The following is a 19,760-nucleotide window of genomic DNA, read 5'->3' as shown; positions in this document are numbered from 1 at the left end:
CTCCAGAGACGGCGCTATTCGTGATAGCTGGCGACCATCTAAGATTTGAATGGGGACTCGATGCTTTTGATGTCTCCTGCTTACCAGACCGGCCGCTGACCGTCATCTCCCGTCTCGGAATCTCTTCTGCCAATTCAATGTCACTTCGGCATATAATCACGCTTCGGAGCACCGGCAGTCTATTAGCCGGGCTGACCTTCACGAGAAGTCTTGTGCTTTCCGCTGTCTCCTTTCGTTCATCCCTGACGCCGCTCCGGGATCGATCGACGACTTCCCCGTCGACGAAACATTTTCAATTGAGGCAAAATTTGGATATCGAGGAGACGTCTGAGATGAACATCAAACGCATCAATCGATGGCTTTGATAGGCTTGAGGGGTTGGACTTTCCTAAATAAGTTTCAACTTATATTAAACTCTACATTCGAATAAGAGAAAATAGCACTTGATACAAAACCGGCGACAAATTTTAACTTGGTTTAATTAAAACTTGAAAGACGACTACTGACAGCATTAAACGTGCAATAAAAGTTTAGCTCTATTCGAGTATCCTCAGCATTGTTTTACTATTCATATCTTAGCATTTTCCTTCCGAGAAGAGATATATTTTATTTCATTTAACAAAATCAAATTATTAATACAATCTCAAATATTCCTACGTGTGTAAATTTAATTCAAATAAGTTACGTTTTGAAACGAAATCATATTTACAGTTTTTGAAATTAATATGTATTTAAATAGTTATTATTCACATTAATAGCATAATTTATTACCGATGTTTGTTTGCATCTTTTTCATAGTATTGGTATTGGTAAAAAAGAATGAAGATCTCGATAACTCTGTGACAAGACATTATCGACAATAATGCAACGCTATTTGAAAAAGAGAATCTAAATCTCGATACGTTCCACTCGTGTTCCGCAACGATTCCCGCGCTCTTATCTCGTGTCGTACTCGTCCGTAAAATTGCATGCGACGTTTCAAGACGACGCGACGCGACGTCGGGACGTGCGCGACGATACTTCGCCGGTGGCCGCGATACTTTTTGGTCCCGCTGCGATTCCGGCGTATGCGCGACAGCGAAGCCAGAATTCTTGCCGGATGGCGTCTCAAGGGGATGCAATTCTCGAAACCGGCCAACCACTTCCATTTCCTCTACGCGCACGTAACGCTCTCCCCACCGTCAAGTCATTCTTCAGTTACTTTCGATCGATTACTCGCCAGCTTGCGGCCTCCGTTTATTTTCTTTTTCCCAGCAAATCAGCCCGAAACGTATGTCGTATGCCCAGCATCAAATTGCATTGTCTGGTTTTAATTACCTTGTCATCCGGTTAGCGTGAAAATATGGCATTCCATGCAGGAGGTGAGTGACACTGCCATTTGACTCTCATCGCGTCTGTCTGATCCCGGAATTTGATCTAATGTCAGGGCCCTGTGCAGTGTCAACGCGAGATAAATGAGATACGATAGCCGTAATACTAAATGCACGATGCAAATACCGCGTCAGGCTGTATATATTCGACATGTCATTTGTCAAACTTCTTGATTTCACCGATAACATGTTGCATTAACCGGTGTTAATTGAGATTACAATCTTTTAAATTTCAAGCAGAATTAACAATTAAACTCCCGTGATACGTATCGTAGTGTACCATGTAGATTCCTCTCGGTCACAGCTCATTCATTCGACGTATCTAAATAATAATTGTTTAGTTGACGAGTGAAAATTATATTTTCAACATAAACTATTTCTTTTAAAGAAATCTGTCATATATCTTCATCATTTATTGCTTCAAAGTAGCAACAATTCAATATACTTTGCAGTTTCTTTTGAACACACGGAAAGAGTAGAGGTTCGTGTAATCTCTCATCTTTCGATACGTCTTCCGATTCATTACCCAACAGGCCCATTACGGCAAAGCGAGAGTTCTCGACGATTTATTGGAACTCTTAACGAAGTTCCGACAGTTAGATGGCTAAGTTACTCGTTAACGTCCGGCGGAAGGGCCGTGGTTTCGCGGAGAAACAGCCTGCGAAAAATCGCAAACAAACTTTGTAAGACGGCCAATCGTTGGACGGCGACTAATCACTCAAAAGTTATAACGAGAGAGATCCGGCCGCGTCGGTTATTACGCTAGAAGTGAAGAAAACAGGCGAGGAAGCGGAGAGACAGAAAACCGAAAAAAAAGGACAGACGCTCGCGGTAGTTGTCACGTGGTCAAGCTTTACGAATTTCCGCGAACAAAATCAAGTTATTACTCCGCGAGTACAACTTGAAGATTTCTCCTGTCAGAAATTCAACGATTCTTCCGGCAATTCTGACTCTTACACTTTTGCCGGTCTTACCTTTTACAGAAACGCCACGTTTAAACCTTCTCCCGATTTTCTCTCAACTTCAAAACAAGTCATCAAGTGTCACGCATTAGTGCGATTCTAAAATATTAATTTTTTAGATATTATTGGTGGTCAAAATAAAAATGTTCCCAACTCTTGCATATTTCTTGCAATAGTTTTCAGCATTATTAGCGGAAGAGTAAATTGATATATATAATTATTAACTTTTTACGTTTTTATAATTCATTAATTTCTACACGGAGAGAATTTTCTCTTAAAATTTATCCTGAAAATCATATAATTGTGGAACGACACGGCATTTCGATGAAATGTTATGAGAGTTTTTTTGAAATTTTATCGTACATTTTACTAGTAAAATGTATGGTAAAATTTCAGAAAACTCGTAAAGTTCTTCAAAATGCCATGTTGTCCCACGATTTTCAGGGTAAATTTGAAAAGAATATTCTGTGTAATTATGCCTCTGACAATGAGAAAGAGAAATTTTCTAAAATCTATGCTACAACACGTCTTAAAATATTTCGTTGAGTCGCATTCGATAATCTTTCTTGTGTACTTGATCTCGAGTAGAAAGATTGCAGTTGACGGTGCACAGGAGTGGTGCACTATTGTAAGTACTATCACAGAGAAGGGTTGCAGAGAGGGTAATCCAGACGGGTAGAAGAGGAGGGCATATAACGTGGTCGGGGGTCACGGGATCACGGGGCATGATTTCACGGGACGGTGGTTGGGTGAGTGTCATGCCATCGGATGGCAGAGCTATGTGCTTCATGTATCATGTACGGTGAGTTAAGAGGAAGGGCGGGAGGGAGGGGGGTGAGCAACGGGAGAAGACGGGAGTTTGAAAAGGGAACGGAAACAGAGAACGGTGTCTCCGCACAATGTGACGGAGAGCATTCGATTCGAGAGCAGATGTCGTTTCCGAAACACGCCTCGTGCCCTGCATATTTATCCGCAAGAGGAACGCGATGTCCTCCCGATGGAAAACGGGTAGCGGGAGGGATAAACGATTTTCGGTGGGTCCCGGATGGAGATTCGCGATTTGATTGTCCCCGAAATCGAAGGACGCAGTCGTTGCGCGAGTTTTATATCGCTCGCTATCTTATATAAAATTTACATAATGTGATTTACGTGCAAATTAAGTGACGTTATAAAGTATCTGTGTCCCGTGATATGGAGAGTGAAATGATGAATAGAAATGCATATTGGAAGATATACTATTTAGCGAAATAGAATTAAAAAATAGTGACGCTTAAAATTGTGAGACGAGAGACAGAAGGAGGGCGGACAACGCGCGGTTAACGGAGTCGTATTTAGGGACGCTTGCGTAGACGACTGTGGAAAAAGCGGAACAACGAGTTTATCTGTCCGCGAAAAACTTTGAACTCGGCGCACAGAGGAAATTTTACTCTGCTGATGGTTCGTTAGTAATGCCGGTTTTGCAGATAGAATCGCACTTTGAGAGTGCGGGCCCGCAGCAGAGATTTTTTTGTCAGCCGAGTGGAGTGCAGCGAAACGAGCGTGTCAAAGCTTCTGCGTGCTTCACTCATACCTCACATAATACTCATTCCGCATAAAAGTTAAGTAGTATGGAAACGAATGAATTTATATCGTATCTCGCACGATATTGTTCGTCGCACACAATCTCGACGAGTACAACATCCCACTTTTCTCAATACTCATTCCTTACTTTATTTGTATTTAATTATGAAGCACACTGTTTAGACATTCTTATAAAAGTAACATCATTGTTTAAAAGAATTATTTATTTGTACGCATTTATGAGAAGTTAATTTTTCGGGAGTAAGTTGAAATAGAAAGGTCCAACGTTATTTTATATTATTAACAATTAATTATCTAAATTTCTGTCATCTGTCTCTCTATTATTAAATTATATCATGTCATTAAGACTATTTGCCAACGATTAAAGGTATTGTAATAGAATATAGTCATAAAGTAATTGGTAGAGTATGAATTGTTAGGAAAATCGGTGTGTTCTTGAATATCTTGTTTCGAGACAAACATTTTTGTTTCCGTCACGTGATTAAAAAGGTATGAGTGCCTGAGAAACGGGGTGAAGAGGTTGCAACGAAGTTGTGGCAAAGCTTAGCGCGCATAGCTCTCTCTCTCTCTCTCGCGCATCATTCACGCTTCGTGAAACACATTCACGTCAATCCCAGACGCCATAGTGCGTATGGTATAGGTCCTGGATTCCCCGGAACTACCCTTCAGAGTATGATCTGTGTACAGCTGTGATTGCGGCTTCTGTATTGCATTTACCTGTCCATTGCTTCTACCTACATGCATGTTCTCCTGCCGCCGACGCGATGTTTCAGAGATTCTCGTTTACGGTAACCCATTTTTAATGACTTGATGCTGCGCATTCCTTTAAATGCAAATTGTTGGGTAAATAAATTTCCCGAATTAAAAATAAATCCGTGAACGCGACACGAGCAAATATATTCGTTCATTTCATTTCAATAAACTTCCATCCGTTTTCGCGCGAGAGTTATTTTATGATTCAAATTTACTTGCTACGTGAAACGATGTTTACAGTACACTATTTGGACGGGAACATTACTTGATATGGATTAGAGTATGGATGAGTTACATACTTCCACATTTTTTCACAAATCAACACATCCTGCAATTTCTGCAATTAGGCAGACAACAACGCACTTCCACGTACGCAATGGTTTCCCGCGAAACATGCGTTATTATCGTCATATATTTTCGATCTTTGTGGTATCACGATAGTTGTATCACGGATCTTTGTTCACAAAATGTGATAATATTACTTTTGGTATAATAATTTGAATTTGTCACCGTCTGTAAGCCAAAATTATGGACCCTTTTCACCGAATGCAAACGAGGATCACCTGGAAAGCGGACCATAAACGATGCAGAAACTTCGTTATAGTCATGGAAATCTCACTTAAGAAAGGCTTTCAAATTTTTCTCTGGACCGCCTTTAAGCCCGACGATACTTATGCAAACGTGTCTCGTGAATATGTTAGAGAACCGACCACGTAAATAGATGCTGTATGAAAAGACTCGTAAACAGGCAACCCCGACGATGAAAACAAAGAATAATAATGGTTTCTTTTAATTATCGTAGTCATGATTAATGAACAATTTCGAACAATTTATTTCAACCATATATAGATTGCCCGAACATTGTTGGAAAGTTAAAGTATTTTGTTTTTTCAAACCTCATATTTGCAAAATATGCTCTTGATATTTTACCCCTTAGATCACATCATCCCTTAATTGAGCTCGTTAGATGGAAGATCCCTTGGATCTTCCCTTAGAAATGAGTTCGTTAGATGGAAATAAAACGATATAACGATGGAATCATAACGGGAAAGAAAGTAAAACGTGCTATTTCATGAGTAAAATCCATTAATTTGGCACAAAGGTAGATCTTGCATACCTGACTACATACTTCTGATCGGTTTTTTTTTAAATTTCTCTTTTTTCCAAAACGAAATGTCTTTCACGAGAGGACGGGTTTGTCAGTATGTTCGTTACACCGGGCGCTCGGCAACGGGCATAAAGCACGAACCTTCCCAAATAAATTGAACAAACGAAGCGATTCCCTGACTGACCAAATGTCCGGAGAAACGAATAAAGAGGATCGACAAAGCAGGCGAGGAGTAATAAAATGAGGTCGGGGTGTATGAGTCAGGGCTGGAGGTTGGCTAGTTTTACAGTTCGTGCGTTATACGAAAGAGAGTATTCTCTCGTCAAACGAGGGACTGACGAAGTCGCTGAGACAAAGCAAACAATTAGACATCGTCACCCTTAATGGGAGACTCCGTCTAACGGTGCTATTATCAACCGTTTTCTTTTTTCGTATTTTTCGATAAGAAAACCGCTTTGTCCCCTAAATTGTTGGCGCTTAACAATGTGATAAATTAAAGATACTGTATGTAATATTATTAAAACGACCGTACATGTGTTAAATATCTTTCTGTCAAGGATTACTGATATCCTGCTCTCTAAAAGTCAATCAGTGACTTATCATTGAAAACAGTGAATAGTCACTAATTTACAGTTATAATTGTACCACTGCAATTTTCAGTAGTTGTACTTATAACTGCAAATCAGTGATTATTCACTGTTTCCAGTGATAATTCACTGATTGATTATTAGAGAGTGTTCAATACCTTCAATTCTTGCCGATATTTATCACATTCCATTAAAATTTGCAATAGGCGAAAAACATAATATTATACATAATATCTGCTTGATAAAAAATTAGATGATCGTTTGTGTTCATATTTTTCTAACGTTTTTATTTTTGATTGAGATAATAATAGTTGACGAGTAATATCGACAAAGATTCGAATTATATTTTACAAATATAGTGATTATTTTTGGAGATTACAAAACATGTGAATCTCAGAAATTTTGATTTATATCGAAGGACATTAATCATACAAGCGTGATGTTTCTTGCCATCTTGGATGAAAGCTGCGCTCAGGAAAAATACGAGAATTTTTCACGCTCCATCCCCAAAGAGACATAATTCTGTCGATGGTTGTCGTGGAATGCACCGCGTATAGCAGTCGCATCTCGTAGCAACCCTCTTGCGCACGTGACTGGATGCAGTTTACCCACTCGACATTTCAAACACTCAAAACTCGAGTTAATCGCCGAAGCGAGAGGGTTTACTCAGAGCTGTTCTACGTAGGGATGGTTGCGCAAGTTGCCAGCGGGATGAAAAGGGTCGGTCGATGTAGCGAGAGGGAAGAGAGGGTAAAGAAAGAGAAAGAGAGAGTGGAGGCGGAGAGAAATAAGGAGGAGAGGAGAGTTCGGTGGGGGGGGGGGGGGATGTCGAGGAACGCGGAGCGACTCATCGTAAGGGAGGTAGAGAACGGTTTACCAATAGCAAACTACAAGCTTACAACTCGGCTGTTTTACCAGGGCGTAAACTAGGTCGAGATTTTCTAAGTCATCATGAGAAAAACGTGCTGGAATCAAAGTTGCACGAAGAGATTAGGATACACTAATACAATTAGGATGAGCGCATCGAGAAGGAGAATTTTGTGGGAACACACACTGCTTATTTTCGATATGTATTTGAAAGAATTTGCTTAACAAATGTTTCTTTTTACAATTAGAGATGTTAAAGAGTAGCACAAGAAAATAATAAATTTTCCATCTTATTTGTTTAAATAAATTAAATTAGTTTGAAGTAACAAGCAAACCATAACTTTGCTACTATCGATATCTTTTACTGACTAAACGTATTGATATCGTATAAGACATTGCACGTTTACTATTAAATTGAAATCTGTAAAAACACTGGCAAGAACTTTGCGTACCGTATAATATCGCATGAAAAAATATGAGTACTTTAGCGTGGAGTTTTTAAAATTAATCAACAATGAACAAGTCGCGAGCACTGGCGGAAGTTCGTGGGCGTGCGCTGAGAGACGGAAAAATAATTAAAATCAATCGACGGAGCGCGGTGAAAGGGTACGGTATAAGGTGCATGACGGGTAGAAGGAGCGAGAATAAATACCCACCTAACGAGCGCGGAAATTGACGGACCCGTCTGAGGGTGCTTGAATCCCGGTACTTTCCCATCGGAACGTCGGAGGTCGAGCGATACCTTTGTCCCTCGTTAAATTCCAAAGGCAGAGCGATATTTTGCTCTCAACGACACCCATTCCTCTCGCTCTTTCGGACGTTCACTGTAGACGGCAAAATAAATATATTATAATATCGGTGAATTCATTTAATGCCGCGTTTCCCCGACTCGCAGATACCAAGTGCAAAAGTAGATTCGCACGGAACACGGGCTCTCTTTCGTACTATTTTGAGTTATCGCGACTTATTGTTAGACTAGCGCGGCGGCGCGGCATCTCAATTAGCAGCGATATCATGTACGAGCGAGCGTCCGATCTCTGAACGCTTACACCAATTAGAACACTCTAAGGACGAGAACGTCAGCCTGCAGTCGATCCCTGCCCTTCGGCCGTCCCTTAGGGTCCATTCACCGCATCCTCGCCCTCTAATTAGTCTGTTCGATAAACTGGATTACACCCATCCCGCACACACCCTTTATCCTCGTTTGCTTCCACGCTGTCCATTTACACAGAATTGGATCATAGCGTTTGGACATGTCCGAGTAAATATTTTTGTGCGAAGGGTAAAAAATTTCCATCCGAAAATACTTCCAGACAACGTTCTGCGCATCGCGAGTTTAAACGTGGACCGCGTATAAATATTAAACGCAACGTAATTAACGGAATTGTAATTTATTAAGAATTTAAAAATTCCGAAAAGTTTAATAATTTCGTTGATGCAAATATTAATCTACTGAATTATTACTTTTGGATATATTCCAGTATATTGCGCGTACAATATTTTATAAATACGCTATCTCTCTTTACAAATGTGTTTAACACGAATATTTAATTGCTTAATTACAATATATCACTGTATTAAACGCATGTTCCAAACCAATGTAAATTTTAAACTCTTCTTTTTCCTTCGCTGTCTCCCTCTTTCTCACACACATTCTACGTTCTGGTATAAATGTAGAGTATACATTATACGACGAACAGCTGTTAATACGTAAATTAAAAATATATTCATAAATACATTATTTTGGGAAAATTGTATCACTCATAAATATGTAAATTAATTCGGTTAAATTTGATCGTAGGAGAATACGGCGCCATATAATGGCCTAGCGAAAAAAGTGTCGCTGCATTCTGGTCTGGGGAAAAATTGTTGAAATTCTATTACAGATTTTATGAATTATAGAACAGACGTTTCAAAGGTATCATATACCAAATACTTTTGCATTCTTTTTTTAGTATCGATGGTAATTCCAGAAACGCCGAACACTATCCAGCTGATAAATCATTCAAGATACGTGCATATATGCAGTAATAAATAACTTAGCATTTTTTCGCATCGCGGATCGAATGAGTGATTTAAAAATTAAAAAGCGAAATGATGTCCGGGACGGAAAACCAAATATATACGCGCGGCCTGGCGCATTTACGATCGCGAAATTGATGGCTCGTCCGTAGGAATGGCGCAGTGCGTCTTCTTTTAGACGATTCCTATACACTCTATCTTCGGGACAGTTAAACCGTTCGTAGCCAGATAGCGTTACAAGGTCGTCCGTAGTAGTGTAACACCGTCGGAGAATTCAGCCCTACGGCCTCTGAAATATCGGCGAAGTTACGAAAGTAGCGGGCCTCGAGAGCCATGGAGCGAAACTCCCGGAGACCATTGTTCGCCAAAGCCGGTAACTTCGCGGAATCGCCACATACATTACCCGAACGAGTGGCGAAGGGCGACGCTCGAGGTATCTTTAACTTTGCGTCTTTCTACCATTTTTCAGGCACCTTAGTGGGTGCCAATAACGGCCACCTCCAATCTGCCCTTATCGCGCGTTCAATAGCGACGTGATTCTATTAAAATTATATCATGTTTTCAGGACAATCAAACGTCTCTTATCACAGTAAATCCTACAAAATCTCCATAAAGCATCGAGCGTACATAATTAACAGCCTATGTTGCGATAATTTTTTTATTTCTCCTTTACTCGTAATTATTTAGCAAATGTAAATATTATAATCAATTTTACAAATTGTTGCTCGTGAGCCGAATTTGATAGCTATTCAATAAATTATTTATCTTGAATATTATAACGTAAATATCCGAAAATTGTCAATACATATAACAAACATACGAGGCTTTTATCATAATTCAGAGTAACGTTTCAGAGATATTGAGATATGAAATCAGCCGTTCTATAAACATGGCTTAAATTAAATTTCCATCACTCTTTTTAATTACTAAAAGATATTTGTTTCTAAATTATACCAAAAAAAAAGAACGTTTTAATACACATATATACTTTTTATCAATTTTTATTACATGGCAATAGTAGCACCGACAAAATATACATGTTATAACGTTTGCGTTGCTGTGTATATCTATTGATATAGTGATGACTATCAAATACTCTTCCTTCGATCCGGTACCGAGTCAATTAATTAACCGAGAAAAAGAGAGGTCGTTGCCATGACGAACCCTGTGCTCGATATTCATTTACGTTGACGGCTATATTACGTCAAGTGCTTTGCTTGTTTCCCTCTCGTGCTATTAGTGATGTGTAAAGAGACGTCCTGACGGTATATTACCTGAGCTAAATTGCACGTCAGAATACAAAGGAAAGGGATGGGAATGAGATCGATTACGGTAACGCGTTACACGCGGTTTGGTCAGCGGAATTGCGGCGATTTTCTTTTTCTATCGTGGATGAGCTCGCAGATAATCCCTCGAATCGCTTCGTTCCGGGCGATCGTACGTAATATTTCGCGTGACTGTCGACCGTTATCGGCCACAGTATATTAAGCTCTATCTCTTACTTTCGCCCCAATCGCCGAAAATGCTGACTTTGAATTCGAAGTATCCACCATTAATTTCTGACCTATACGCGTTCGGGCCTTCAGCGTTCGTTTCTAATGGCGAATCATCGACGCGTCAATTATGCCGTGTGATTAATGGTTCATTTCGTAGTCATCATTCATCTCCCTAAAGGTGGTAAATGGTGCGTTCTTGAAAGGAACGTTACGTCCAAACACGAATAATTCCTTACTTTATTATGACATTAAATCTATCTTAACTTCCGTGAACTTTAGTATGCGCAATTTTTCTTAAAATTTCTGCTCTTGACATTTGAAATTATTAGAAATAAGAAGATTATTGTCATAAAATAGTCAAGATATAATTTTAATTATAACGGACAAAATTTAATGTGCATATAATATTACTTGAAATTTTTACTCTTGAAATTATTTTGCTTGAAACTGTTTGATAGGAAAAGTTGTGAATTATAATATTCTCTAGAATTTAGGATATAATCTCTTATCTCTAACTAAATTTGGAAAACTGTCTCGATGCATCTCTTACAAGATTAATCAAGCTTTAATTAATCCCTCAAGTTCAAAACATTTAAAAAAGGTTTTCCTTAAAAGTATTAAAATTGGGATTATAAAGTGGGAAAGAGGGTTGCAGATCTTTAATATTATATTAATATTATTTGATAGTAACATGTTATTTCTACATAACAATCTAATTGTACAAGTAGCTTTGAAGTGTTAATTTACGTTGTTGACGTAAATATCGCACTTTCATAGATTTTTGATACACAAAGGATGAAATAGGGGACAAGCTAAAGAGGAAGAGCGGCAAAGGGTATTGTGAGCGCTCTTCTTTGATGTAACTCACTTATCAGGATGAAACGGTCGCGCTCCCTCTCTTCCTTCCCGATCTCGTTCTTGCGAGATGAGATACCCTCTCTCTGTCATATCTTTGCATTCTATTCACCTTCCCGCAGCCTTCCTGACAAGGAAGGAGCAGCATTCCCTATTACCGATAAGATACCGATCGCGATGTATGTATGTACACCCACCGGCACTAATCCGCACGGTGATCTGATAATTGAGCGAACGCTGGACGCCGGAAATACGTAACAGCCGTTACTGTCACAGTATAACGTCGATGCGGGATTACGAGTTGTTGGTCGTCCTTGCTCGTAACCAGGGTCAATTTGCGGTGCCCACAAATCACGCCAGAATCACCGGAAGTGTTCGGAGCGACGCGATTTTACAGAGCCGTGGCGAGAACGCTGTACTCTTTTTCGCGAAAGGTCACATACGACATATATTTTAATACGTGTCGCATTTCTGAATAAATTTATATCAAGTGTAAGATAAACTAGCTTTCACGATTCTCAAAAATAATGATTTATGTAATAGATTCTTCTAATAGAATTTACTAATAGAATTAGTAATAGAGCATCTCTAAGATACTTACCGTGTCCTGAAATTTGCGAACGTTAATTATTTGGGTTTGCAATTTATCAAAAAGTACTTGTACAGTTTTTAATCAAAGCCGTATCTAAAAAAACGGTTATAAAAGTAATTAAATATGAACTGGGGTACAGTAATTTAAAGTTGCCTGCCATAAAGGAAGTGTCGCCTGCGCTTCGCAATTAGTTACGTTGCCTAATGAAAATTTAGCACCATTATGAAAATTAGCAATTATTTATTGTTTCTATTTCGAGGCGGAACGCGTTTTAATTACCAACACGTTGACGCAACAGCCCATCGCCGGTTTCGCGCTTTATAATTATATCGCAACGACACCGGCTAACTTTCCGACCAACTTTCCGAATAATATCGTAACAGTCTATCGAGCGGCAATTTAATTGATCATCTGCCTTCCCGTCGTCATTAATACAGTATTATCGCGTACGTAATATTTTAATGTGTCACTTTAATTACATGCATTTCGATTTCGTTGGCGGAACAGCCGACGAGCACGGTTGTCCGTGTATCTCGGCCGGTGCCGGCTACCATTCCCCTTCCGGAACTCTCTGCGATAAATCTCGATTAATCCAATCGAGGAGCCATCGCGCGGATGCTGGCGCGTGACCAATCCCGAAGAAGCGATTGGCAATCGCCGCTCGATTCGCCAGGATGGACCTGCCCGTTTAGTTAACGTAGTCGCTTCTTTGATTAGTTAACCCATTCCCGTCTTTGTTCGCAAAAGGGGATAGACAAGGCGACGGGGGATATACAGTTCCCTGGAGGGCTTCCTGCCGTAGACACCCCCTCTACCTTGCCTCCCTCACTCTTTACAGGATCTCCTCCTACACTCTATGGACCGAGATGAGAGCGGCCGCTCGGTCGGAAAATCGCTTTAAACCGCGCCGACTAATATTAACTTTCTCCTATCGTTTCGCGAAATTCCCGAACTCCTTTTTTTTTCTCTCTCCATCGCGCATCCCGGGATCGCAAAAGCCTCTCTTCCCTCCCCATGGGGGCGCGCGCCGGACAGCGCTCCGAAATTTCCTTATTTGCCGTTCGGACGGCCGGCTTTGTGTAAACTTCGTTTTATCCCGCAAACGGGCGAATGTTTTCCTTCCTCCGTCTTTCCACCCCCGGGGATCGATACGTCTGGAATTTCGTAACGAGCGGATAGATCGGCGATACGAGGCCCCGAGGTAGTCACGACACACCAAGGTCGCGTGCAATTAACCACCTCGCGCACACCACCGTGAGATCGATCAGGGCTTTCGATCCGTGAAACGTGAGCCGCGAGTGATGACTGTTTAAAGTTGGGTGATTTACAGCAGCGCAAAAGAGAGGGAGGAAAGAGTTGACGACTGGTGAATCAGGTCACCGGTTTCAATCGGCAAACTTTATGCAAACAATTTTAGGGGGCAGCAAACTGTCGCGTCCGCAGTGAAATGGTAATGCTTTCTGCACCCGTACGACCCAGTCGCATTCTGCAACGAGCATAATTCACGCGAGGCGACTAACCGCCCGTTAAAGCGCCCGTGCGGGCACATGTGAAAAAGCACAAGTGTCTTGCCCGAAACGCTATTTGCATTTGGGAACGTCACTTCCAACTACAATTCTTCAATTAGTAATCCGACAGCAATGTAATTTTGTAGCTTTGTGCGTATTCGACATGCGTACATGTCAGTTTTATATTTTTGTACTTGCGAATGCACGCATATCGTACACTTTAGGTATCACGTTGAACAAATGAAAAAAATTACGAATTCCGTCAAAATAAATAGATATAATAAAACAGAAAAATTGATGCGATCTGACGATCGAGTGAGCATCTAAATGAAGTTTCCATTTAACCAAATTTTTATCAAGCCCTGTGTTCCGCTTAAATTCAGCCCATCAACGGATAATGCTTTCCTTTCGTATTCCATTTAGCGAATAATTTCGAAATCAATAGCGAAAGCATCCGCATCCGCATCCGGCTTACGTTATTATAAGCTCGTACTTGTGTCGATTCGCTCTCGAAATGCAAGCTGGATATTTAGGTCTCCTATTGACTCGCCTAGAAGGTTGTATACGGCTGCACGCGCATCTATTGGAACAATAGAAATATGTAAAAATTAAGTCGAGCTTAACGCTCTCGCGGGGAAAATGGAAACGCCGGGATGGAAAATATTGACCCGCGTATTAGACTTTAATCAACCGCTCGGAGTGAAAATATTGGCCGACGGTGATCCACGCGAAGCATAAAATTAGAAGAGTACTTGCGGGCGCGAGGCTTTCCGCCGTATGAATCGACGAGCGGGAATTGGCGTGACGCGAAGGGGGGTACACGTCCCAAGGGTAGGACCTCAAACACGCATAATCCGGGCGAAATTACTGCGTGCCGACGAAAAGCTCCGCGCGTAAGTTTCGAGAGCGGACGAGCCTGTGCACGGTCAAATATGTACTCTGGGGTAACCAAACACACCAGTAGTCTTTTACGTGAGCAACGCGCTCACAGCTGTATGCGCTAAAATACCCGTGGCAACATATACCATACGCTGCGTGCAGCCCGCGCTTCGCAAAATGCAGCATTAATCCGGCCGTTCAGCTGGGGCGCGGCGCGCGAATCTTACTGCAAAAAATTTCGCCGGGAAGCACACGTTAAATATAAGCCACGCACAAAATTGCATCATGCGGGATACACCGGAGCCCGCGCGCATTTCGTTACGCGATTCAATTCGGACTCGGCTCAGTCGCAAAAATAAATAGTCGCGTAAACTAAAAAAAAAATAGATCCTTCTCGACGTTACTTTAACAGAAATTGTGTTTGACATTTGTGTATGTCGAAAGTATTGAAAATGGAAAGTTGAAAACTTGCCAGCGATGATGGATTTCCATGAAATTTTTGCTAAAGGCAAATCGGCTTTAAATTTGTCAGCCTGGAGCTGAAACGATATTCAATAACGATGGCATGGCCTGTATATAAAATAAATCATATTCATAGGGAAACATGCTACAAAATATTCGGCCCAATATTTTTCCATTCCCGATATGATAACTTCTAACTCACTTTGCGGCCATTCGTGGTCATATACATGTCGCCGCAATAAAATCATCCTCTGCTTCACTTTGCACAGATAAAGTGCTTAATATTTTAATCGCTCGTTTAACGAGTGCGATGCCCGTGAGAATATTTCGCGCTTTGCAACGTGTCCAATCAAAATAGTCGATTGGGTTCTGGGTCGCGAAATAGTCGACTGGATAAATCCGCTCGCAAAACGATTTTATTCGGCGATTTTATGAACAAATATTATTGCGCAAACATATGTAATCCTTGAATATTGGAAAATGAGAGCTTATAAGGTGTAACTTATCTAGTACAATTGCTAAACACTTCTCTTGTTTATAGTTATCTCGTAGTAATTTGCGTTCACGTGTCTTTCATCTTTACATTATTCGGATAAACAGATTACAAAAGTTACTGTCTTAAATATTAGCGATGATACTTCCAAGTATTATTTTCTTACCGTCCACGCGATTACGATAAATCATACGACTGCGAACTAATAAAGCGCACACAAAAGTCTTTGATTGATTAACGTATTAATAACGGCATGTTTTTCCTCCAGGCGAGTTTAACGTGTTGCGTACACACGTAGCATAAACTTTCTTTTCACATTACAGTATAATGAACAACAACAGTGTGGAGCAGCCGGATCCGGATAACATAAAGATGTTCGTGGGGCAGGTACCTCACGATATGGACGAGAATGACCTGAGGACGATGTTTGAGGAATACGGTCGAGTGCATCAGATAAATATCCTACGGGACAAAATCACCGGCAGCCATAGGGGTGAGTGATTGAGCTTTTTTAAATTTGCGATTGCACGCTTCAAATCGTCCGGTTGCAATAAAATTTTTAATGGGAGCGTGGTATAAAACGCATTTTTTAATTCTTTGCGATATTTAAAGTTATTTTTTTAAATAAACCTAACAGATAGGGATAGATTTATCTCTATTTTTTTTTTGTTATTTCGCTCGTGCTTTATTAGAGTCTTTAATTATGACAGAATGCGCATATAAATAAAATGTTATGAATTTTGAATTATGTATCAAAACGGTACGGTAATTGTTAAAAAGTTACAATAAGAATATTTCTACATATTTTCGTCATAATTTTTATCGTAATAGCAAATTTATTTAAGCGGTATATTATCGGGTTTTTAATGTTCTCTTTTATAAAGTTGAAATTACTACGCAATATTATTCTTCTGAATAATTTTAGTAAAGTATAATTGTTACTTTATATTTAATTATTTTTCGATACATTTTTCTTTGTTTTTTCTCATTTCACGTGAATAAATCACTTACAAAAAGGCGGGCTGTACATACCGTTTGTTTTCTTATCGACAATTCTTCTAAATCTGTTCAATATTCGTACAACAAAACGGAATCGAGCGTGAAAATCGATTTACGCGCTTATATGGGAACACACTATCACGGTCATCGACATTTCAAAGTTGACGGAATGGCATGTTGAAATGAATACGTGAATAGTTATGGAAAGAGAACAAGAGTCAGGGAAAATGGACGCGTTTACGATGGCAGAAAGAACGATAAAACGTGAGACATGATCGTAGATCAAGATTAATTCCGGATACGTTTGGCTCCTCATGCGAGAATCATTCGAGAATTGAATATATTTCGCTCTTTATGAAGGGTACAGATGGATTTCGTGCTCGATTATTATTTTCGTGCTTCTCGCAGCTAATTGCGATACGATAATTATGATAAAATAATGAGAAATATGTCATGAAGAAGATATATACATATATACGAGACGGATTACGTATACAATGCTAAAACTATTCGATTAACAAATATAGGAGGCGGATTACGCATGCAATGCTAATACTATTCGATTAACAAATAATTGGAATTCCGATTCATCTCATTTTTGAAAACTGTTCTTCAAGTTGAATTATGCCAATAAATTCATTGAATAGATTCATTCGCCGAAAATCATATTTTCCACCAAACTGATCCCTCAACATTTTCGATGTAATCAAATTTTCAATATAATTGGTGTTGTTGCGCTATACTATTATTGATGTAGTCTCGCAATGGAGCGTATCGGTATTTAGTATTATTCCAAATAATTTAGCTTTTTTCAAAATTCTATTTGCTAAACGGATAGTATTATTCAATAATCCTTAATATAATCTTTATCAACTGTCCTTACAAATTTTTTAAATTAAAAATATAACTTTAAAAAATAGATAAGTTATTAAATACAAAAGTAATGCCGGATGGCACTTAAAAATGTGAAACTAATAATTGTTTTAAGATTCGTAACATGTTGTGTAAAACTAAAACGGTATTGAAGAAACTGTCTTTAAACAAGATTTTCTTATAGAATTTAAAACAAAAATTACTTTTTATCGTTCCCATTCGCATTCAGATGAAGAAAGTAAAGAGAAATGCAACGATTGATGTGTAGTTAGGTCGCTGCTATGAGCCTTGCTCGGTATATCGATCGCGAGGCGAGAGAGCAACCCCACGAGACTCTCTTATGTCTCCCCACGTCCGAATACAGGCGCGCTTGTAACGCGGCTGTCACTGAAATATGCACGTGCTCACTAATAACGAGCCTTAACGCTCGCTAAACGTCGTCTGCACCGGTGAAAGTTTGCTCAATTACTTTCACTGTACAGATGACTTCAAATTTGCGGCCGATATGAAAGTCAGGCATTGTGTGGTAACCCGATTGTCCGATGTGTATGTTAGGAATATCGATTTCCATACGGCCGGAGTTCGTCGTGGATATTACCAAGCATAATTATGATCGAATTACCGTGGAGCATTCTATACATATAATGACGAGCAGAAAAAGAAGAAAAGTGTTCCGTCGCGTCATTAATTTTTGTACAATAAAGCAGCTAGAGAACTGTAGCTTTGTGACAAACACTCTCCGCTAGAAACTTAAAGTACAAATAATTTTTTATAAGTACGTAAAATTTTATTAATTACAATGGACAATTTAAAACAGTTACTTTCTTCAATTAAAAATTTTTCAATTATACTATTATTTTTCTATAACTATAATATTACTTTTGTATGACTTGTAGCGACAGTATTCTTGCAACTGATCTTTAAATGATATACGTGTAGTGTGTGTATGAGAAGAAAGAACTAGAAAAACAAAGAAGTTTCAAAATTTTATTGTACTTCTCATAAAACTATCTTATATTGTGAGTAAAACTATATTGGATTATAGACAGAAATTACTTTTCAAAAATTCAATATAATCAATATGGAAAATAATCAATTGCTATACGTATCTTATTTCGCGCTTCTTGGTAATTTAAATGAATTTTCTTGACGAAGCAGACTTCAGAAATCTTCTGCAGATAAGTAGATCTATATGTAAAATGTACGTGATGCACTATCCGAGTCGGAAGGCGCGAAATGTTAGGATTCTGAGAACTTCCGGAATAATTAATGTGGGCGAATTGTAAACGTCATGCGCACCTGCAAAATTGATGGCGGCAGGCAGTACAACTGGGATGAAATTCGTTCCCCATTGTGAAAATTTAACTTGATTACCATGACGTAATGGTGAATTAATGTCCCGCTCGCGGGCCGTTTGTTTAATGCACCGCATTTTAGATTCGAAATCTCTGTCAACGTGGAGTTTCAATTTTACAATAAAACGAGCTAATTACTGTTTCCCAATTAACTTTTAGTTGACAATGTCATATTAGGAAATTTCCTCGTCGCGTTCCTCTCGTCAAATTAATGTCGATTTTATAAATCTTCAAATGGACCACTTTTCATCAGTCTGATAATCACAAATGCCAATCGGTAGAATCTCTTTTGTAAGCATTCAATACACACATACACAATCAGAGTAAATAGTATGCTACTTAAGTAAAATGCATATCGGAATAATATACTCGAGAATAATACGCATAGGGTGATCTCGTCTGTCGCTGGCCAAACAGTGAGTCAGAAAGCAAATTCCACGGTGCATCGAGGCGTTTTATCTCGACGGTGGAAATAAAACGCTAAATTTCCAGAAATTCTATATTAATTAAGCCGCAGAGCCGAGCTTGGCACATAAGTTCTATTAAAAATTAACAAGGGGTACCTGTGGAATATATTTGATTTACGCCAGGATAAATATAAAGTTTAAATTATTCACGGAAATACTCGTAATGTCACATAATGAAAAAAATTGCTTCAGCCGTTCCATTGATAATTACAATATTTTAATCCGTTTTTCATTTATTTAATTTTAGACGCTTCCATAAAACCAGTCTTAATATAGCTCTATCATTTCAATAAAATGTTTTTAATTAAAGTTGAATATGAAAAGCATGATATGACTAAAGGCATTCTTGTCTAATTCTATTTTTAATTAATCAAATTGCTTTGGAATTTAACGTAAATGTCATGATAGGTAAATCAATTCTTTACTGGTGAACACTCAAAAAAGTCAGATATAATTTATAACATATAAAACTTTTAAGAAAAACTATGCATTAAGAATATTATAGTTCTTTTAAAATATTTGTTCCCGATT

General features: G+C 39.1%; 1 protein-coding gene across 1 annotated transcript in view; it reads left to right on the top strand.

Moving 5' to 3' along the window:
- The window catches only part of LOC105567265 (CUGBP Elav-like family member 2), a 326,569-nt gene that overhangs the window by 151,258 nt on the left and 155,551 nt on the right, over positions 1–19,760 (top strand). Inside the window, exon 2 of the mRNA XM_012021985.1 lies at positions 15,859–16,028. Within this exon, the coding sequence (XP_011877375.1) occupies positions 15,863–16,028 (166 nt within the window). The 5' untranslated portion in view covers positions 15,859–15,862. The remainder of the gene's footprint in view (positions 1–15,858; positions 16,029–19,760) is intronic.

The sequence above is a fragment of the Vollenhovia emeryi genome, unplaced genomic scaffold (genome assembly GCF_000949405.1).
Source record: "Vollenhovia emeryi isolate VEMERY1.0 unplaced genomic scaffold, V.emery_V1.0 DF939139.1, whole genome shotgun sequence".
In the NCBI taxonomy this organism is placed as follows: Eukaryota; Metazoa; Arthropoda; class Insecta; order Hymenoptera; family Formicidae; genus Vollenhovia; species Vollenhovia emeryi.
The sequence above is the reverse complement of the archived record's forward strand: the minus strand, read 5'-3'. Positions and strand labels throughout refer to the sequence as shown.